The sequence below is a fragment of the Anastrepha obliqua genome, chromosome 1 (assembly GCF_027943255.1).
Source record: "Anastrepha obliqua isolate idAnaObli1 chromosome 1, idAnaObli1_1.0, whole genome shotgun sequence".
Lineage (NCBI taxonomy): Eukaryota > Metazoa > Arthropoda > Insecta > Diptera > Tephritidae > Anastrepha > Anastrepha obliqua.
In genome coordinates, this window is record NC_072892.1 from 92,795,778 (window position 1) to 92,819,807 (window position 24,030).

The following is a 24,030-nucleotide window of genomic DNA, read 5'->3' on the forward strand; positions in this document are numbered from 1 at the left end:
TTTAACACGTTTCGTTTTAACATGAACTTACATATAACGTTTTCACTTACGAACTTTTGTTGTTCTTTTTCACTGAGTTGAGAAATTCATCTCGCCCAACAGATGGAGATGGATTAGTGATGTTTGATTAGCGAAACAGTTGTACTGTGATCAACTTACTTCGACTTTTGGCGTTGAAGCACCATATTTAGTCATTATGAAACGCTGGTACAACAATTTCTAACGTGGCCGTCAACCCTTGCGGAATAAATTTCATGAAGGCCATTCAAAAACGATTATTGTACCAGAAATAAGCTATGTTGGAGATAGAGGTATGCTTTACCAATAGTGGGACTCATATATATTCAATATTGCAGAAACATTTGGTCGTGACGAATATTTGTTCTCGTTGGATATCGCATGATTTTACAATTACCCAAGAAAGTGTTCGTACCAATTGGTGTAAAGAAATTCAATTGGAGTATTTCAAAGCACATATATGATGTCGTATGAGCTGGAAACAAAACAGTAATCAGCAATATAGGAGCTCCAACTTTAACCAACTTAATCCAAATGATCGCCTGTTTTTCGAAAAATCTGGTTATGTCGCAACTGTACCACTAGAAAAACTTAAAAGTCAATTCTGAATAGTACACAATACTTTTTGTTTTGGGGAATTAAGGAAATCCATCCGCCGAAGGCGAACCATACTTTCCGAATACAATGCAAGCTCCCACGTATCGGCTCACGCAAAAGAGTTTTTGAGCAGTCAGAGGATAAAATTTATGGGTCGCCCACTTTACAGCCCTGATAAAGTAAGTATTTTAAAACTTGGTTCAAGCGAAGTACATTGATTTCCAAGCAGGATATTTTGAGAACCAATAAAGCCATTTTCATTATTATTTTACTGTGTTCTCATCATTGGGCATAAAATACAATATATTAATAAATATTTTTTTGTTATTTATTTTTAATAAAATTACAAAAAGCTTTAATGCCCTAAAAAATTTCTTTCTCTCGTGCAGTACTGGTCTCAGATTATTACTCAAAATCCAGGTCTCATGACCACTGAATACACGGCTCATAAAATCTCTGCCGGTACTCTGGAAGAGGGGCGGCAAACCCTTACAAAATGTGAGCTGCTCATTTTCCCACTGCCTTCAAAAACGGGGAATCGACTGGAACTAAAAATATTCTCACTTTATTCAATTTAAGTTATGAAGTTAACGGAACTTAATTGCCTCACCCTGTATATTTTATATTAAACGCTTCCCCTAAAATAAACGCGTGGTTATTTATTTGTTGAACTATATATTTCAGTTATGAAAAAACAGTTTGATTATTTTATTGCATTTAACAATTTGTCATACATTTGTACATTTCTATTCAAAATAGATCCTTAAGAATGCGAGGCCCCCCAAAATTATTAGTAATAATCTTAAGGATATTCTTAAAAAATATATATATATTTTGTCTCTAGACTATTTAGTATTAAGCAATTTTCTCGTTGAGGCTGCCAACTTTTTTTGTAATCCTAAAAATTTAATAAAAATAATAATAAACATTCAAGTTTTGAACTTATACAAACTTAATTTTTCACTGGGCTTCATTTTTAACTAACTTAAATAAACAAATTGAAATATAAAAAATATTGGTAACTTAGCAGGAATCTTCATTGAAGTATCGCTTTTAATTCCTAGTGTCCATAGTAGTTATGCTTCGTAATTGACACCGGGCGACGCGTTTATTGAATTTTCACGCGGCCTAGAAAAAAAATTCTCTCGTTAAATTGGACTGGTAACCAATCAAGCCAGATGAAATGGGATTTTATCGGTCAAATCCCTCAACGAATTGTAACAGCAGACTGCCCGGAGGCAGCGTCAAATTTTCAAAATGCCATGCGTGTGTATGTGTAAACTGGCATGGAAAATCCCACTAACCAACTAAGTTCACAAAAGACACTCGTATAAACGCAAAAGGAAGTCTTCTAGAGCAAACGCGAATAGATTCACCAGCAACTTAGCAAAAATGTGAACAAGCAACGTAGTGGGTGAGGAGGTAAATAAGCATCTGTTGAAAGCGGATCAACTGGTCACGCACGAAATAAAGCTGATTACGGACTGACATAACTGCCCCAGACATGTTGTTGCTGCTGTTGGTGCTGTTGTTGCTGATGTGACTGATGTTGTTCGCGCTGTGCTTGATGGTGCGGCGAGGATTGTTGCTGCTGCAACTGTTGTTGTTGCTGTTGTCGTCCATGATGATGTTGCCCATAGTGCTGGTGATAACCATGGGACGCTGACAACGGTGTCGCGTCCATGTCAATGCCAGTCGCATAAAAGCAATTACCGGCGCTGCCGACATGGCTGCCACTTAAACCATTATTGTTGTTGCTGCTGCTATCAGAACCACATTTGTTCGCACTACCGTTCGTTATTACTGATGATGAAGATGGTGATGCGGATGTTGTTGTTGTTGTAGAGGATGTCGAATTCAACGGTTGCAACTCCAAAACATCGCATGATTGTGGCTGTTGATGTGAAAGTGGCTTGTATAGTAGTTGAAATGAGGCAGAGGATTTCACAGAATTACTGCCTGCGCTCCCACTACCGCCAATCCCAGCTATGGAAGTTATGCATGAGCTGCCACCTGAAATTGTTGTTGCTCCTGCTGGCGGCGCTTTGGTTATTGTTGTACAAATGGCGCTTGTTACGGATGCTACTGAATTGGATGGTGTGGGCGCTGTTGCTGCCACAGCAGATGCCGTATGTTGCGGCAATTGTGTGGCTGCCGTCTGTGTCAGTGGCACCACTTGATCCATGAGATATTGGTCAATTTCCTTCGGATCAATATCCCCACTGCCCATTGATACCGGCGCTAAGTAGCTTTGCGACGCAGCAAATTTGCCCATCGAACATGTTGTACTCGTTTTGTTACCACTGCCACTGTTATTGCTGCCTGTGGCTACTAAAGCTGCGGAAGCCGCTGCGCTAGATTCCAAGTAATTTAACACTCCAATGGAATGCGGCGAGTTACAGGCATCTGGGTTGGTGCCACAATTGTAGCCGAGATATTGACTGGCTGCATAATTGCTATAACTATCGCTCGCAGTGGCATCTGCGCCAAAAAGGCGTCCACCATTTATACCGCTCGCAGTACTACCTGAATAATGTGGTGAAGCCAACTCGTTCGACGCCAGTAGCTCGCTGGCAGAACGTGGAAAGTCGAGTAATCCTGCGCTATAGGAGCTCTCATCCAATGTGATATATTCGCGTGCGCCATCTACAAGCACGCCATACCCCACACCCAAATCGGCACCCACTACGACAGACTCGCTCGAGGGTCGCAATAAAGACTGCGCCTGCAATTGGTTTTGGGTAGGTGTGCGCTTGCCGTTCAAGCTGGCACTTAAAAGGCTACCACTACTAAGTGCATACGGTGTGGCAGGCGGTGTTAGAGGCTGCCCGTCCGCCGAGGTGCTTGCGCCGGTGGATTGCAATGAGCTAGCCGTTGAACAGGGCGAGTCCATGGGACGTGTGTAATCGTAGCGCTGCTGCTGCCCTGATTGTTGCTGTCCGAAATCCAGTCCAGCCAATTCGGGCATCAGACCACCGTTGGCAGCATTCTGCAATGAGGCGGCACATGCGCTGTTCAACGAGTTGATGAAAGCTTCGCTATTCAACATGTCTGCGGCACATGTGATTTCACCATTATTACTATGGAAGCTTCCATTTGTATTGTAGCCACCAAAAGCATCAATTTTGTTGCTATTACACTGTTGTTGCGTTTGCTTAACGATACGTCCATTAATGCGATTTGTGGTTGTTGTACCACCACCGCCCATTCCTTTCCGACTGCCAGAACCATTGCAATTCTTAGGATGGAAAGTGCTAGATGCACAATCCATTGTTAGTTGGAGTGATGTTCCCGCTGTGTTAGTCAGTTTTGCAGCTGATGATGTGGCCGTAGTACCAGACAGCACTTCATCACATTGTACACCACTGGCGGTAAGAGTACGCGCTTTTTTGCGACGTGGTTGATATTTGTAGTCAGGATGTTCTTGTTTGTGAGTGAGTCGCAACTTTTCGGCGAATTCCATGAATGGTTTTTTGTCGGATTCCTTGAGGTTCCTATTTAGAAGAAAATAATGGAAAGCGTTAAAGTTGTACCGCATAATAAAATAATCTAAAGTATATAAAAGCTAGGCAAATTAATTGACTGACTTTCAAAAATCTTGTTATAACTACAGCCTAGCACAGGGGCAGGCACACAGGCGAATAGTTATGCTCACAAAATGAAAATATTATTGTATAAATTATTTAAAAAAATTTAAAATAAAAAAATGATGTTAAAAAAAATTGGTGGCGGAGAAGTCAGTATTGAGTGTTCCTACCGATTGGAGGAGCTCATAGGGATTGATGATTGAACCCACCAAACACACAAAAACCCTTTCTGGTCATTAATTCGGGCTTGACGATGTTGCAGTTATAAGCACAAAACATTCAGCATATGGTGGTTCCATTGTTCTGGACTAGACTTAAGTCCGGGTAGTTTCGATAACGTAAATCCGACAGTCGGTGAGATAGTGGGCTCAGAGATCATTCGAGCCAGCTCGGAGTGTTCCTCCAGATGGGAGGAGCTCATAAGGATTGATGCTTTTCCAAAGCCACCAAACACGCAAAAACCCTTTCTGGCCATTAACTCGAGCTTGACGATGTTGTTGATTTTATAACAGCATAAAACGGCCGCCGTAGCCGAATGGGTTGGTGCGTGACTATCTCGGTGAAACACCAAAATTAAGAAAAACATTTTTCTGATAGCAGTCGCCCCTCGGCAGGCAATGGCAAACCTCCGAGTGTATTTCTGCCATGAAAAAGCTCCTCAAAAAATATCAGCCGTTCGGAGTCGGCCTACAGTTTAGGTTCCTCCATTTGTGGAACAACATCAAGACGCACACCACAAATAGGAGGAGGAGCTCTACCAAACACCCAAAAAGGGTGTGCGCGCCAATTATACATACATACATAAAACATTCACCATATGGTGGTTCCATAGTTCTGGGCCGGACTTAAGTCCGGGTAGTTTCGATAACGTAAAGCCGATAGTCGGTGGGACAGAGGGCTCAGTGATCATTTGAGCCAGCTCGGAGTTATTTTATTACGACTTATTTCAACTAATGCTCTTGTATGTGAGAATTTTTTTTTTTTTGTTATTTTCCACTTCACAAATGGAATGGCTTCATTACGTTTCAGCAAATACTCGCCAATTCATAAGACATCCTCACCCTCGAGCATCCTCTTCGGGCCAACTTTACACAAAATGTTACAAACTGTTCATTGGCTGATTTTCAGTTTCATACCGAGTTGTTGTATGACTAATAGCCGGGTGCACCGTTAGTATTCCCATGCCTTTTTGGAAAGTTCTGCATTCTTCCTTCATGGAATTTCGGACGAACTGAATGCGGTAGGCATTCAGATTGGCTTCAATTCCCCGATACTATCTCTCGCCGGCATCTGATTCGAATTATTTAAATTATAGAACTTACTATAAATTGCGTCCTGGCTTATTAAACGAAAAAATGTGAAGTTATGAAAAAATGGAAGAAAAAGCAAGAAGAAAATTTTTTTAGGACTATATAATGCGAAAATTGCTTCATGAGAATAGAACGACCTGCTGCTTGGAACGATTGCTAGCTAAAATTTAATTTTCACGCCATCATCTCCAACCTAAGGAATGAAGGAACGATACCAAAAGAGAGTTTGTGGGAAAATGTGGATTATATTATAATTAAGCATATAAGGAGTCGATGGAGGCCTACCAAAAATGTACCTTTATAGCGGAAAATTCCCCAACAAGCGTCTACAGTGGGCGAAGAAGTATGAAATTGGATGGTGTACAAGCTCAGAAAGGTAATATTTTCCGATGAATCCAAATTCAATTTGCTTGGATCCAAGCAAAGGAAGGGCAGAATGGCCCAAAAAATTTTGAAATATTGATAAAATTGAGAACCATTTAATTTTGTCAATAAAAGGATTACATCTTCGAATAGGTGAAACTGAACAAACTGAAAAGTGTCAGCAGAAAGTACCAGGCAACGATAGAAACACACTGCAACAACGAAGTAAATGTTCTTCCTACACAAGAACTCATGCAAGCCCGTCGACACCAACGCAAACGACCGATCGACCTTATAAAGGGTTGCCATATTCGACGGAGCCATCTGGCAACCCTGTATCTTTTCACAGAGACATCAGATCGCTTAATAACATACCGCGTTGGAAGCGTCAGTCCAAGTAGATTTTTACCATAGAACAGTACACGCCACGCGAGCGCCCCCAAATTGTTGAAATTTACATTCAACAAAAGAAGTCAAAAGAAGAAGAACAAAATCATCATGTCCGATGAGGCTCATTTCTTCTTGAATGGGACGGTAAACAAGCAAAATTGCCGTATTTACGCCACTGAAAATCCTCACAAAATTCAAGAGGTACCTCTTTACGACGAAAAAGTCACTGTTAGGTGCGGCGTTAGTGCGAAAACGATTATTGGGCCGTTTTTCTTCGAAAATGAAGATGGTCAAGCTGTTACGGTCAATCAGGAGCGTTATTGCGATATGATAACCTATTTTTTGATGCCAATTATTCGTCGAAAGCGTATGAGGCAGTTCTGGTTTCAACAAGACGGCGCTCCACCACACACAGCTCGCACCACAATCGATTTTTTGAAGAAATTGTTTCCTCGTTGTTTGATGTCGAAAAATGGCGATTTTGACTGCCCACCACGTTCGCCCGATTTAACGCCACCTGACTTCTTCTTGTGGGGATATTTAAAATCAAAGGTTTATATTAATAAGCCAAAGACCATAGAAGAGCTCAAGAACAACATCCGTGAGGAAATAGCCGCTATTCCAGCCGAAATGTTAGCTAAAACTATGAAAAATGCTGCAAAACGGGCACAATACGCCGTACAGGCTCAAAGCGGCCATTTGAGAGATATCATATTCAAAAAGTTATGTTTACAAATATACTTAAACTAAATAAAATGATTATTATCGTCAACATCAAAAAAATTGTGTTTTTCTTTGATTTAAAAAACAAACACATGGGTCCGTCGAATATGGGCAACCCAGTATAAATCACAATCTTAGAAATATCACGTAGCTGTTAAAAGAAATTGATCTAGTATCTTTGTATATTGTATTTTTAAAAGGAATTTTATTCATAATTGTATAAATAATATTAACTAACTCATAAATGCTCTTATCAAAAGTATAATTGTTAATTAAATGGCAAATACCTTAATTTGGGAAAATAAAAAAAAAACTATAAAAAAAAAATACCCGCTTTCGACAATCAATTACACAGGTCAACAACGTTTTGTTCTAGGAAAGTGTAGGGTCATTTTCAAAGTAATTTTTTGCGTAGAATCCGAATCCGGGGTTTGAATTGGTCTATCACGTCAGGACTTTGAGATATCCTAACCTAAAAGTGCAAAAAACGCTGTTCTTGCCCATTTTTGAGGTTATGTAGCTACGCAGATTTTGCTTTTCATAAAAAAGTAAACATAGTATTTTAAAGTATAAGTCTTCCTCTTTTAACTGCCGTTGAGTTTGCTTAAATATCTTTATTTTTCACTGAGATATCGCATTTTGAAGTTTCCATGTAGATTTTTCGATATTCGAAAATCCATTGAGATAACATGAGACGTGATACGGTCGATTACATAGTCGCACAAAAAAAATAAGATATTTGAGCAAACTCAACGGCATTTAAAAGAGGAAGACTTATAATTTAAAATACCACGTCTACTTTTTTATGAAAGAGCAAAATCTTCGTAGTTACATAACCTCAAAAATGGGCAAAAACAGCGTTTTTTGCACTTCTAGGTTAGGATATCTCAAAGTCCTGACGTGATAAAGCAATTTAAACCCCGGATTCGGATTCTACGCAAAAAATTACTTCGGAAATGGCACTACACTTTTATAGAACATTCCGAACCCATTTTTTTGCAGACCTGTGTTATCATATCAGACTGTTGAAATTTTAAGGTTATTGAGCCTGGGCAACTTAAAATTTTAACAACGTGATACATTTTAAATTAGTAATCATTATTTACTATAGTTTGAGAAACAATTCAAGAAAAATACTAATTAAACGAGCAATACTTGCATGTATATAATAAGAAACATAATGGATATACAATTTATGTGGAAATTATAAGAAATATGGGTTTGTCAAGTTGTAGCCATTAAATGCCCGCCACTCAGGCATGAGTGTAGTACAATAAATTTCAAACCCCACTAATGTTAAAAACAGTTAACCTTATTTTTTACTAGTGCCACTAAAGTATTGTGGTACTCAGTTTTTTTTCACCGCCACTAAATGCGTTCAATGGTAATGGAAACTATTTCCATTAAAAATAAAAGCCGTTAATGACAAGGAAAACGGATGCCTAAAGGGCTAATGAAAACATTTTTTATTAATTCCAATGTAAATTAATTTTTTTTTTCATTACAGTGGAAAAGAGAAATTGCAAAATAGGTAATAACAAAATGGTACATACACTTTTAAAAAGTGGTTAGATCGGGAGCCCCTACAATGTATGTTGTGTGATTTGCCAACTTCCTAGAAAATAAAGGACCTGCAGCTTTAACATTAATCTGTCGTCCGGCAGCCTATACAGTATATTGTATTTATCAGATTTTCTTAACTAAATAAAGAAGCGAAACGAATGGGTCTGGTAGTAAACGAGGACAAGTTGAAGGACTCCTCCCATCGAACAAGCAACGCGCACTTGCCTGTCGACAACCATGTGACTATTGACCGTTATAGTTAATTTAAAGTAAGTAGGTAATGATGGATATTAACACCAATTATTATCGCCTCGAAGTATTGTACAATAGAAAATCCTACCTGGCAAAAAGTAATACTTTATACTAAGTAGGTAAATATCACTTAGATACGAACGAACAAATATTGCACTTTATAAGTTTTTCGACATGCTTGTCCTATTGAATATACCCTATGAGCAGGAAGTAATTTAAACCAACCGAAGACGTTGATAAAAATCGATTTTTTTTTTGCATGTTATTGTAGTAAAAAATTTCAAAAATACCGTGTTGAAATTTTAAGTTATAGAGCATAAAGCCGAGCCGCCTCAAACATCTGCCGAGACGCAGCAGTTGCGCGTTTTCATAACTTAAAACTTTAAACGCGGTTTTCTCGAACCTTTTTTTTTTAAGTGCGTAGTCATTGGCATTTGAAAACTACTCAACCGATCCTTTTGAAATTTTGCACACATATTTTAAATATAAAAAACCTCCCCCCAACGTTTTTTTTTCGCCATTTTTTTTTATATTAAGGTGGTTTTACACCTACAAAATGGCGGCATTTTTTCGTCAAAAGTCACTTTTTAATTCAAACGACTACCAAATGGCTGATAATGAAAATAAATCGTCAAAATAAACGTTGGGGGGAAGTTTAACTCATACTTTAACTAAATTATTCGATTTTTTTGATTTCAGATGATTCTACGCTGAGATATGCTGACTACTGCAAAATGTATTTTTGAAAAGACGTCTACGTAAATGTGCTCTCATTCGCTCATTTTGCAATATTTTTACATGAAAATTTTATCAAATATTCTTGAAATGTTACTTTATAATATGCAACAACTTTTAATAAACTGACTTGAACCGTTTCGCTACAATAAATTCATGAAAAAAGTGTTTTTTTTAGCGTTTATCCCTTGCAATCTGAAAGGTGTTTCCATTCTACAGCTTTTACATGACTCGTACGAAAAATATAGCGCAACAGCTGCGCTATATACTCGTATTGTTTTACTAGTAATACCAAATACTTTAAAAGTAATACCGAAATTTCATTTTATTATAAGGAAAATATAAATATATTTGCGTCTCTTATATTGCGACTAATTGTATGACTTTTCAGTTCCAAATTCTTTGAAATGTACATATAAATTTAACTTTGAACTTAAATCATATTTTGCTTGACAATAAATTTTCCCACCGATGCGGAGATTATTTATTTTTTGAAAATTACATGGTTCAGTGATGGTGTTTTGGCGATAAGCCTTTGCAGGCACTTTTAACTTGATTCAACTCAACGTACAAAATGCTTATCAACAAAAAGCAGAAACCGCAACAACAACAACAGATTCATCAGACTTGATTTGCTTTTTTTTTCTTTTTATTCGAGCAGCTGAGCCTTAATCGCTTGATATGCTTCACTAGCGAGCAACACTCGGAATCAGCATTTCATACACAAAGATCAATTAAAATTATTTGTTTTCACATATTTATATTTTTTTTAACAAAAAATGTATTAAAAAAGCAGCATGTACGTATATATAAAAAATAATGAGTCTTTGTTTTATGCGAATTACACGTGGTGGAAAATATTAGTCGAATTCGGAAAGCTTGTCGAAAAAGTTTTCAGTGATTGATTGATTTTATGAAATTACTTATAATATGCGCTTCTCAGAAATTGTTTAGTATTGGAATGCATGGAAAATTTTACTGTTTTATAGTGAGTTTGTTTTTTACGTGTACACCTGTCGAGAAGAGTACTCTGCCTGCAGTGGCGGTAAGTTTGACAGGCGACAGCTAGTTTGTAAGCCACGTATTCTGTCATTTCATCATGAATAGACAAAGCATTGTGTAAACTGCGCAAACTTGTGTCTGAAGTCGGGGTTCGTGCAGCTATGCGTTTTATAATTTCATTTAATGTAAGTGTTAATTTTCATTTTATTTTTATTTTATGTAATATTAGTCAAATAAACAATAAATTCTTACTGTCTACTGAACAAGCGCTCTTAAAATTTAATTAAAGTAATTAAATAAGAGGCTGCGTACTGTGCATAGGGACCGAAGTTAGGCACATTATTTAGCTCTAAGAGAGCTCTTGACAGGAATTTTGAAACAATTGAACCCGGCGTAGGTTCCGGAAAGAGACATTGAAAGCTGTTTTTTCTAAGGCAGAGGGACAATGCACAGAATTATTTTACAGCAGTTAGCAAGCAAGAAAAACAAATATGTGAAAGAGAGGCTATAAGGCGAAAACCTAGCAACGAAATTCGTTGGTTCACTAAAGTGCAGTGCACGAAAGACGAAGTTGAAGTTTGCTTTCTTGTAAAAAAAGAGTGAAATATTTATTAGCGCTCAAGTTAAGATGGTTTCGAGCGCACCAAGCGTCAATTATATCGAGTTCCGATTGAAGGGCAAAGGAGTCTTGCACAAATGTTTAATTAAATATAGTATTTAGAAGTCTTGGAACATGGGCAGATGTCATTTATGATTAATGTAAATAGCAAAGGACTGAAGATGCTACCTTGAAATATGCCTTAAGACACAGCAAAAGGTTGCATAGAGACATTATCACAGGTAATCACACAATGTTTATTACCCAGGTAAGACTTAATCCACTCAAGAAAACTGGAACGGAACTCCAAAGCTGTCGAAGGCTTTCGAAAAATCAGCATAGTCGCAATTGACTTGAATCCTTTCACGATATGCAACAAAGCAATCTTCGGTAAAAGCAGCAAAGTGTGTCATCCTTTAATAAATCCATTTTGGTTGGTTAGATAACAACGCTTTCGAAATTTTATACATTGTGAATAATTTCGAGATCGGTCCATATTTGCTAACATTATTCTTGTTGCCACTTTTAAATATTAGAGTTATACTCGTATATGCACTTTTATACTGATCTATAAAAATGCCAGAAGCTAAAGATTTACTAAAAATAAGCATTAACTGCTCAGACAGTGAGGCGCACTGGACACTTGACACCAAAAGCCCATTGGCATCCATTTGTTTAGAAGATTTTGGCGACTCAATGCCTCTTCTAACGTATCCATAAGTTAAGATAAGCGAGCCGAAATCGATCAAAAGATTAGTCATCTCAACGGAAGAGATCGTGCGCTGATAGTTAAAGAATACAAACATGGTGAAAAGATTAATAGAGGTGTGGCCAAGATCAAACCGTTAATTGGCTCTCGGTGACAGCGGTTTGCTTAAAAAAAAACTGAGATTGTGTTGGTGATATACGAAAAACAGCAACACTATCTTCGCTTATGTTAATTCTTTGCTTGCATCTGAACAACGACTGATTGGACGAGAGTATGAATACGTGTGAGATGAGTGGACAGAATTCTGCTTCCAATTCCCATGAGTCCCAAGTTACTCAAACAATTTTATTTTTCACCATAGAGGATAGCTAAACCTGCCCCTCTATCATCCTTGGAATACCAAAGAGGGATTGGTTGGACTTGAGTTTTTTATATTTTACATATAACTCACCACAACTCACTTCACGTGAAATCAACTCAACCAAGGGTCACCCGTGTGATGTCAATCAATCCGCTAGTTCTTTCAAATTTGCTGAGCGCGCGTTATGAATCTGTTGTTTGCCACTGTTCTGAAATCTGTTCAACTTGATTTCAATACTCCCTATACATACGAACACATAGGCATACATACATAAGTTCATAACTTTAACACAGGGCATATTAGAAGAATCTTTACAATTTCTTTCTTTCTTAATCGATTTTAATCATTTATTTATGAAAACATAGTTCATTCCACTATAAAAATCATATAACTCCCAACTCCAAATTTAAAAAGTTCAACAAACTTTCCTGCAAATTTTAAACCTTTTAATCAGATTCTTTAGAAAATTTTCGAGTAAACAGTTTTATCATAAAGAGCATGCTTGAGGTTTATAAAATATCGTGTTGTTTTATGCTGGGGGTATTAGGCCGGTGGCCTCCGCAGTCGAATGGCTTGGTGCATAACTACCATTCGAGAGTGTGTGGGTTCGAATCCCGTGCATGAAACACCAAAATAATGCAAACAGTTTTTTCAATGGCAATGGCAAATCTTCGAATGTATTTATGCCATGAAAAAGCTCGTCATAAAAAACCATTTGCGGTTCGGAGTCGGCTTAAAACTGTAGGTCACTTCATTTGTGGAACAATATCAAGGCGCATGCCAGAAATAGAATAGGGGGAGCTGGGCCATGCAACTAACAGAAGTGTACGCCTATTATTTAATTGTTTTTTTCTTTTTTATTGGGTGTTTTCATCACATTTTGACATTTTTTTAACAAATAGAAGGAGGAGCTCGGCCATGCAACTAACAGAAGTGTACGCCTATTATTTAATTGTTTTTTTTTATTGGGTGTTTTCATCACATTTTGACATTTTTTTAACTCACAAAAATTCATGATAAACATGTTGCTCAAGTATATTAGGCCACTTCGGCCAGCTGCTTTTATCGGCGTAAAATAAGTATTAAAAGCAAAAAATTCGATACTGAATGTATTAATTTTTTCTTTACTTTCATTTTCCCTTTAGTATTTTATTACAAATATTTCCGGTATACAATAACCATCACACAAACCCGTTTTTTAACAGCCCATACGTAAGCATCATCATTTTTGACTGAAAAAAAAGAAAGCTCCACTATCGTTAATAACTACGTGGAATATCGAAATGATAAAAGGATATCAAAATTGAAAAATATTTACATATTTTATGCGTCAAGAAAATTACACTCAAACTAAACTATTCCAAACTAATCAAGTTAATTATCAACTCCGTCCCTATCGACATCGTTGTCACAGTCGATTTGTTGACTTTTGAAAATACCAGTTCCACTGAAGCGCTAGTCCCCTGTAAACTTAAAATATATTCAACCAAACTGGCTATCTCAGGGAACCCTTAGTTTTTACAATGTAAATATTTAAATATTTATGTCCATCTATTCCCCCCCCCCCCCCCCCCCCCTTGTTCACTCCTCTCGGAAGCATAGGGCCTCGACAAGACTTGTCTTGCATTGGTTTCGTTAATCTATTTGATTTCTGACGGAGAAGGTGATTAGCTTGCCGCCATCAGTCCTAAGTAGTAGGAATGCCCACCTGTCGTTGCTTAGGAACAACGCCTTCTTACTGCCAGATCGCATAGATGGTGGAGGACTTCGCTAAAGTGGTGTGTCTGCGCTCTTACCGCGGTTGCACGCTACCTCTTGCAGGTGCCACTTGATGCAATGTGTACCTGTGTGCTTTTCTTTGTTTTTGCTTGTTTTAACAGCCACAATGCAAATAATGCGCTGACAATTGTGCGGGAGTAAGGATGTAAAGGATAAGTTTTTGCGTTAGAGGAATTAATTTTTTTTTTATAGAAACAGGGAAAGTAGATAAATTTGGAAAAGTGCGAACACCGTGCTTTAAGTGGGACTCGAACCCACAACCTCAGGGATGGCAGGCTACTGCACTTGCGCTAGACTACCGACACCGCATGCCTATCTATTTGGCCCTAAATTTTATCCTCTCTCCACTCTTTTAATACGCCGCCACAGCAGAAATTCTGAATGTACTCACACCGAACCCACTGCTTGCAGTTATTTATTTACTATGTTCGTTAACTATACGTGAAAAAAGGCTTTGTACAAAAAAAAAGGTATTTACGTAGTAAAACAGCAAGATTTATGTATAATAATTTTATCGGTAGGTTTAGGTTGAAAAAAAAGTAGGGAGGAAGATGAAACCGCTACATTGTGCTGGTATCGTGCCCACCACCGGTGCATAAGCTACACAATCACCTCGATAAACATATTTTATCGGAGGAGGAAAGAAAACTCATTAAAATATGATGAATACTAAAGTTTATTGAAGAAGTTTGGCTCAGAAGAGCACTTCTCTGTGGACCTATGAAGGCAGCATAATAGATATTTCAGTTAGCAGTGCGAAATACCCCCATAATAATAATAATAATACTATAGAATGTATTTTAAAGCAATATTGAGACAATTTTTTCGAATTAAGTTTTTGCACTTTTTCACTTAATCACTTTCTCTCTCAATTTCCGCTTTCTATTTTCTTAGTTAGCAAGTAGTTAAGAGTTCTGCACTCTTAATTTCCAGTACGGTTGCGATTTTTTCGATTTATACATGTAAACACCAGCAGCGTGCAAATTCAAATAGTCTAAGAAATTAAAATTCGATAATACTTCACTAACCAAACTAACTAAGCGAGCAACTAATTACTTTTTTCTGTTTGCATTTCATCAACGAAACTTCGAAATTGCTTTGTTTGTACTGGTGACCAACCAAAAGCGTCATTAACATCGCAGCATATAGCAGCGTCCACGGCAATACACCGCCAACCGAGCAAAACCTCCGGTCAGCGAATATCAAACCAATTAAACGGTAAGCAGCAAACTATTGAAACTTTAGCATAGCCAACAGCTCTTGTCTCAATGTGCTTGAACATATCGACAGCAACTACAATAGCTCTTTTCACTACAATCCAAGACAGAGCTGCGATATCGGGAGGTGTCTATTTGTTTTACCCACAGGCACCGCTTCGAGTTAAATTAGAGCTTCTTTTTTTCTTGTTTGTTTTCGTTTCCTTTGCTAGTGAACGCGCATTTTCACTTAAGTTTTCTGATTTTACTTGGAGAATCTTCTTATCCCCAGTGTTTAGTTTTATCTTATGCTCCGCGTTCTTTAGCATTTGTTTTGTGCTCTATTTACTGCGCAAAGTAATGTTGCATATATCCAGGCGCTTAAGGGAATGCCACTACAACTGCTTAAGTGTGAACAGAATATCGTCTGTGGTTACGACTACACTTTACACTTTTTCACGCACATTGGTTAGATTTTGTGATTAGTACATACGTACATACATATGTGTATGGTTATCGATTAAATTTCAATTCTTTTGCTTGGAAACTACGATAGAAAGATTTAATTTTCAATGAAAGCCAAAACATATCTATTATATTGCCATGACGGTATTAAATTACGTGTAAAAGGCGGGTGCATTTCTTTTTCTGGGGAAATAATGAAAAATAAAACTCACTCTCTCTCTCTCAAGAGCATAGATTGCGTAAAGGAACAACTAAATCAATGTCAAAAGTAGAAAATAAAGAAAAAATCTCAAAAAATTTAATTCAATTACGACTGTAATTGCCCTTAAATATGGCAAAAATGGTGGACTTAGATATGAATCACTGTCAAAGAACTTTATTTTTGCCAACTTTTGGTGAATATTGAGTTATGGACCTAGCAATAATACTAGCTAACATTCGAGCTGCTATTTTTTTCTTGCTTAACTATAAACTTATTACAAAAAAAATCCTCGTCCGTTGAAAGGTGACATACTACTGCTAATTTCTCCCTTTATAAGGCAGCATTAAAACGACGACTGCCGTAGTCGAATAGGCTTGTGCGTGATTACCATTCAGTAGAACCCGGATTTATATGTCCCTCCCTCTTATTATATGTCCCTCCATTTGTGGAACAATTGTGGGAGGGGCTCGGCCAAACACCGAACAAAGGTGGCAATTATGTAAATTTATATATTAAGTTTATATGTTAAAACGAAAATTGGAGGAGTTCAACCAAACACCTAATAAAGGTTGTAAGTAAATGGATCTGATTCATAGGTTTGAGTAGGTTGGAAGGTCATAATTGAAGACCCAAGTACTCAGGCATAGATACCAATTGTGCTTGAGAGCTAAGGAAGAAAGTATGAATGAAAAATCTATTTCAAAGCTAGGTAGATAGGTATAAAAATAGATTTAAGAACGTCGACCTTTAGATATTTGTGCCCTCTGTTCTTCGCAATTCCTCATCATGACGAAGTTCTTTCTTAGATGAAAACAGGCTGGTGTTTGCCTCTTTTACAGCCTTACCAGGCCCAGATGCTTACTCCTTCTTAATATGGCATCGCATTCGAAGCGCACGTGTGATGATGTGTGAGAGATCAAGTTACAGGCTTCACAAAAGTCATTAACCATATCCCGACCAGGGCGGATGGCTTCTCAGTCTCTAATGAGTAGAAAGAATGGTTTTGAGCATTATCAGTCTATCCTTAGGGATTTTTATGAGACGTTACATATTTTGCTTATATGATTGTGTAATGCAAGAACTAACTTTAATCTAAATTTATATGACAATGAAGGTCTTATATGATCTAGGAGATACATATGTATTTATTGACTTCCCACATAGCTTCTGTTTTGTAGGAATAGAGATGAAGCACTATCAAAGTATTCTGTCGCTTCTTGTCTACATTTTAAACGAGTCACTTTTCATTATTCTTGTCCAATTTTTTCTTTTTTCCACGGCAGTTTGTGAGACGAATACTTTGGTTTTCTTTGTAATACTTCTTGTAAAACTTCTCAAAAGCCCTTATGTTTTTTAGGCACGCCTGACACCCACACTCAGAGTGATGGATGGTAGTAATGTTTTTAACTCTTTGGGAATAGAAATATTTTCGAACTTCAAGCGAGTGGAAAAATCCGGTTCCTAATAATTGAAAAAAAAGTAAAAATACTGATTATAGATTAGATTAAAAGCAAGGCAAAACCGAAATATGTCCCTGTTTAAGCGCGTTTTCAAATTATTGCTTTAAAAACCTGCCACGAACTACTGGAGAATTGCGAAGGAGTTTAAATTGGCAAATCGAAATAATGGATTATGTAGTAACAATTTCAGTGTTTCGTTGAGGGAAAAAATTAATTGAATGGTTTATAAAAACAAAAAAATCGCAGCAGGCTTGAGTACGATAATTGCAAAAAAAATTGCTTTTGCTCTCAGAACAAAAAAACAGGGCTATTTGGTCTGATCAAACGAAGTTTAAGGTGGTCAGTTCCACGTGACCGAGTATTTGTGAAGCGATAATAGGAGAACGCGCGACAGAAGCACGTCTGATACTAAAAATCAAGTGCGTGGGAGGTTCCATTAGGATTAAAGTTGTTCTCCGTAAAAAAAGTTAACGAGCTATACCAAAAATTAAGACAGAATTATATAAATGGCGATTAAACAAATATCGTAGGTGGGTAGTTCAAAGTAAATATTTATAAATAAAAGATAACTATCCAAAACAAAATTTTAGGAAGTATTTGCAAGAAAAAAATGCTCATAATGTTAGGAAATGTCCAGTTCACTCCCCCGATATGAATCTCATAGAGTTGCTCTGAGACAAGTTGGACAAAACTACTTTTCCAACCTTGAAGGAAGGACTCTATAAATCACCGTTTTAATAAATACACCAGGAATAAATAAATAATAAATAAAAATAAATCTATTTATGTTTGTTTATTTCCTCAACCCCAGGGATTAAAAATAGTTTTTACGTGAAGATTTGTTTTTATTTCTGTCACAAATTCTTACTTCCATAATTTTCCCAATGATTTACTCAATTCCGAGTTTTGTAGATGAGGATACTGCTTGGACATCACTCTTCGTGCAGCTTGTGCCCAAACCATAAAAGCGTTCATGGGTCGTTTGATGTGATCCTTTTTGCGATCTGAGGGTATTCTGAAAGTCAAAACAAAATGATTTATTTAGACAATAATAGTTTCGAATAAAACCAATTAAGGAATGCAATTTGGATATATAAAAATATTCAAGTATACAGCTAAAAAATTTAAAAATATAAAAATATAAAAATATAGCTAACTTTTACAAATACAGTTAAAGTTTTAATTCGGAAAGATTTACTTTCAGAAAATATCATAGCGCTGTAATCTGGCTCCTTTGCGGATGACGCGTGGTGTAAACGATATTATTACTACAGAATTCCCTCCCTAATAGGCAATTTTTCTTTCAATTATAATTAATTACGTATCAGCGTAATGAAAATAATTCAAAAGGTGTATCCAAGATCAGCTCTCAGCGAATTTCAAAGAATCAGCGGATTGGCTGACGTTACCGGGGCTATGATAGCGATTCGTTAACGAAAAATCTGAGATTGTGTTGGTGATATACGAAAAAAATCAACCAATGACACTACCTTGCCATCTGAACAACGGCTGATTGAACGGATGTGTGACTACATGTGAAGCGAGCGGGCGAATTCGGCTGCCGATTGCCCGGTGACGTGACAGCCGAAGTTACACGCACAATTTTATTTTCCACCATAGAGAATTGGCCAAACCGGTTAATATATCATCCTTGACATATCAGTATTACTATTTCAAAATGGCATGTGTAGACTTTTTCAACCTCTGTGGTTTCAAAAAGTCAGCGCTCTTATATAAAATGAAGCCACGTTCAATCGTTAAAAAAAAATTGTTTTACCCTTTTTATTTTTGTTCTATTGTTTTATTAGATTTTTATTTTAAATGCACTATTTCGATGAAAAAAAATATTGAAGCAAGCGCAACGAAATTTTAGTCTTATATAAGGGAACTTATATATATGTAGGGAACTTAAAAAGATATGTACCCAATACCAATCTGAGTTACATTCAACAACTTTGGGAAATTGTTAAAGATGCGAGGCTGAAGATTCCAAAGCAGCGATATGAGCAATTGGTGGTGAATTCAATGCCCAGCCGTTGTGCTGCTGTAATAAAAAATATTTAAGAATTCAATTAAATATTAGTTACGTCTTTGTATCTGCAAACTTTGGCAATGCAGTTTTCCTTAAATATTTTTATAAAATTGTTGTTTATACGACCACTGGTATTTTAATGTTAACCCTGAATTTCTTTCTTTTGTTATATATACATATGTACATATATTGGCGCTTACACCCTTTTTCGTTATAAAGGGTGGTTAAATTTCAAGGGCCGATGTTGAATGTGAACCACACCTAAACGTCAACGACACCGTTGGACTTCGTTCTTTGGGGTTATTTAAAATCGAAAATTTGGACCATCGGATGGAGGTGTGCCGCCAAAGCCGCGGCGGTCATTTAGCCAATATTTTATTCTATACGTAATTGAGCTATACCAGTATTATCATTATAAAGAGAAATGGCAATAATTTTCTAAAAAAATTGTATTATATTCAAAATCAACACCGGCCCTTGAAACTTAACCACCCTTTAGGACTCATTTAAATATGTGTTCCATTATAGAATAGAATAATATTTCAAAATATTAATAAAAAATTTCTAATCACATTATAGATTAAATTTATTTTGAAAATATCAAATATTTTTTGGTACTTCTCTTTTCGTGCTCACAGCTGCTATGTGTTAATGGGTAAGGTAATGTAATAAGGATATAAAATGAAAGTTCTTTATGAATGCCTAATGAATAAAAAAATAAGCGAATAAAAGAAAAAAAATTGAGATACAAAAAATATTTTTCAATATGAATTTGAATTACATTTTTTTTAGTTTCTTCATTAATAAACCACGTATTTACAAAATTGGTTTCAAACGAGGAATATTTAAAGAAGATTTATGCTTTGGTCATCACTTTTTTCCAAAACAACTTTAAAACCGTAAATCGCTCCCAATCAAAGTAATATAGACACCAATTCGATCTCAAAATACATAAAATAGACTTAGGAATGCGTCGTCGAAAATAGTTGCGACTTCTCTGTTGAGTGGAGAAACTACTCATTCCGCTATGAATTGTCATCAGTGTTGACAACTTTTGAGTGTCAAAAATCAACAAAAATTTGAAACAAAGCGTTTTACCACACTAAAAGAAAATGTTTTTTAAAAGTCAAAAGCATTGTATCCAATCAGTTACAGATTGTTCGAAGCGTTATCTACTGGCCCGAAATATAATATATATTCATTTATTCAATAGCGCGTCGATTCAACATCCGCACATCGATACAGCCTGGGAGAGCGAAAACTTTCCGACGTCCTGGGCAAAAGGCATTGTAATCAAACTACCAACAAAAGGCGACCTTCGAGCGGCAATTGGAGAGGCATGACGTTGCTCAACACTATTTATAAAAGCGTCCCAACTATTATTTTGGACAGACTTCAACCGGTCGAAACGTCATTACGCAATGAACAAGCAGACTTTCGTCCCCACCGGAGTTGCGTAGATCAAGCGAATACTCTGAGAATAATTGTTGAACAATCTTTAAAATGGAACACCCCACTTTATATGGTGTTCATTGATTTCCAGAATGCTTTTGATACCATCAAGCGCACTGCAATATGGTCTTCCCTAGGAAAAAAGGAGTTCTTACAAAAATCGTGCAGATTATAAAGGCACTCTGCTGTACTGCAGAGCTAACAATTCTCTAAAACGGCGCCACAAGCACTCCATTTAGAACAACATCCGGCGTGAAACAGGGATGCCCACTGTCGTCACTTCTTTTCGCGATCACACTTGACGAAGTGATGCAGTATGTTGAAAAAACAAGCCAAGGCATCACTTGGACGCTATCCCGCCAACTACACGACCTCGACTATGCTGATGATATTTGCCTGCTTTCACACAGCCATTCCGACATTCAGGCCAAAATAGGTGTTCTAGTCACACAAATCCCAACTATATTGTAATCGAGGGAGAAGCGGTGCAGTATGTTGAAAGTTTCTGTTATCTCGGTAGCATGATTTCAACTAATAATGGTCAAGCTAGATCAGCCTTTGGACATTTACAGTAAATTTGGAAAAATAGACAAATCTCGCAAACTAAAACAAGAAAAAACTCATGCGTAAAATTCACACTATTATATGGCAGTGAAATGTGGCTGGTGTCGAGAACCATTACGCAGAAACTACAATGCTTCACAAATAAATGCCTTCGAATAATATGTAAAGTTTTTTGGCGAACAGTATCCGAAATACGGACTTGTGCAGATCACCGAGGAAAATCTAATCCAAAAGTGGATAAGTAGTCGTAAATGGTGATGGATCGGGCACACTCTCAGAAAGGAACCCACAAGGACACAGACGACCCAGAATACTTGGAGGCGTTCTACCCCTTCGTAAACTAGAAACAGTGGGATGTCGTAAAGAGAACAGAGGTTAACACAATAAGACTTATATGTTTTGTTGAAGCCCTATGTTCCAAGGTGGAATAATAAAGGAATTAAAAAAATACAATAGATAAACCGCCCTGTATATGCAAAAGTGGATAATAAATTATTTTTGTTGTTATTACGATTGTGGAAAAGTTTCATATTAGTAGTATTTAAGTCAAATGAGTTTTCTGGTGAAATGCCATCCAAGCAATATTTAATGTATTTTATTTTATACGTAAGCGAGGCAGCGGCACCATCAGTAACTCATTGAATCGAAATAAATGATTAAAAACATTGCTCTTGGCAATTTTTTAAGTGAAAATAAAAGCAGCACTTGACGTCATATTCAGATTACTGTAAACTTCAATTGAATGCTGGAAAAATTCATTTTCTTTTATTAACAATTGCTTCTTTAACTTTTGATTGTACTTTCTCTTGAGAATTGTTATTTTTTTTGGAAATTCGTAATTGAATTGAATGGCAAACGCCATGTCAGCAGCAACTGCTACAACAAAGTTTTAAGAGAACTTTCTAATTTAGTTAAAATTACAGAGAATTGAATATCCTAAGGGGAAAAGCATAAGTTATAACATTACGACTTCTGCTTCAACTTACATGCATGCGTAAGACGTTTCCAGTAAACGGTAAGCCTTCAGTACATTTTTTTCGCATAAAAAGAAATTTCATTCAGAAATTTCATTAATTATATTTTGTATATAATTTTTTTATTATACTCTTACATATCAGAATATCAAATATTCATTAGGGGAATAAATTAAACCTAAACAAATTAAATTAGGCACTAGCATTTAAGGCTATCTAGTTATTCACAAGGCTCCGTGACTCGTTTATTGTTGGTCTGTGCAATGTAGACCAACTTGATCAAGAGCTTACTTTAAGATGAATATAGGGAAGGGACTGATTTATAATCAATTACTTATGCAGCGCTCAGATTTGAACTGATTTAACGGCAGTTTGTGTATCAGAGTAGATAATGGCAGTAACCCCACGAGGATCACTGATATTCCGCTAGAACTGGGAGATCAGCTTCGTTGATGACAAAGCCAACGAAGCGTTGCTTCTTCTTGATGTCACCAACTCGGACTAGCTTCTACCCATCAATGGATAGTCCTTTGTTTGCTTGTTGGATAATCTCAACCTCTGAATTCGATGACTCAGCTGGCACCAAACCCAGGTTTGCGGCGTACTGAAGATATCAGTGCAATAAAGAGCCACCAAGTACATCTCAAGCCATAAGGTAGATGGCTTCTTTCCAGGGTTTAAGTCTGGATGCATGCGGACACCCTAAACAACCGATGTCGGGCCAAGGTATCGCAGAAATATAGTATATAAACCTTAAGATATCCATTAGGACCGAGTTCTAGTTGTCAAGATATATATAATATTTCTAATTGTCAGTATATATATTTCTACCCTAATAAACGACGCTAGCGTCAAGTGCTCCTTCACCACGTCATTCATTTCTACGGAATGCTACTATGGAGGTCTCTTTCCTAAGCTCGGGATGTCGTGCAGGGTTCTTTGTTTATTAGCGACCGGCTCTTACGATGCCGTGGAGCGTACTTCTCGTTACTTTTCTCTACTTCGCGCTGATTGCTCGCAGAGAAAACTTCTTTGTCCTACTTCTTTAGAGAAATCCTCTAATGAGACGTGAGCTCGCCTTTTGGGATTGCGTTATTCCTCTCAGCTACCTTGGTAGCAACACACCATTCTCACTTTACCTTAACCGTGCAAATGTCTCTCTAAAGACTTTTAAGGCAACACTTTGCACGCACCTTGGAATCTGTGTTCGAACGGCCCGAGGTTAGCTTATGGAGACAGGCCTTCTACGCTCCTTCAATAGTTTGATTTTTCCTCGAAAAGTTTAATGCGCCCGGTTTCCCCAGGCAGCGGGTATCTCTCAAGAGACTAAAAGGGAGGACAGCCTGCTGATCCATGCAACTATAAAAATGCAAGTAAGACAACCTCTTCCACTTTGCAGAGTTTTCAAATTTAAAAGAGTACTATGAGATTCAGGTCCGAAAGCGGCAATCCAGCACTACAGAGAAAAGCAAGCATGTTAAATGATTTAGAAGCAATGAAATTGATATTAATGGGCTTTAGTTAATACCAAATGTATATCATAATTAAACCAAGGAATACATACATATATATTTCCTATATACATTTCCAAAGCAGTCGCAGCCCATATAATATAACAAATTGAATTATTGAACTAAGAAGCAGCTGAAATCATACTTAATGTGGTGAGAATAGGGAGAAGGATACAAATTTGCAGCA

General features: G+C 37.0%; 1 protein-coding gene across 1 annotated transcript in view; it reads right to left on the minus strand.

Moving 5' to 3' along the window:
- Positions 1-1,474: 1,474 nt before the first annotated feature.
- LOC129235915 (uncharacterized) overlaps positions 1,475-24,030 on the minus strand; it is a 76,216-nt gene continuing 53,660 nt past the window's right edge. Inside the window, exons 2-3 of the mRNA XM_054869988.1 lie at positions 18,179-18,325; positions 1,475-4,109 (exon numbers count right to left, since the gene is read on the minus strand). Of these exons, the coding sequence (XP_054725963.1) occupies positions 2,093-4,109; positions 18,179-18,325 (2,164 nt within the window). The 3' untranslated portion in view covers positions 1,475-2,092. The remainder of the gene's footprint in view (positions 4,110-18,178; positions 18,326-24,030) is intronic.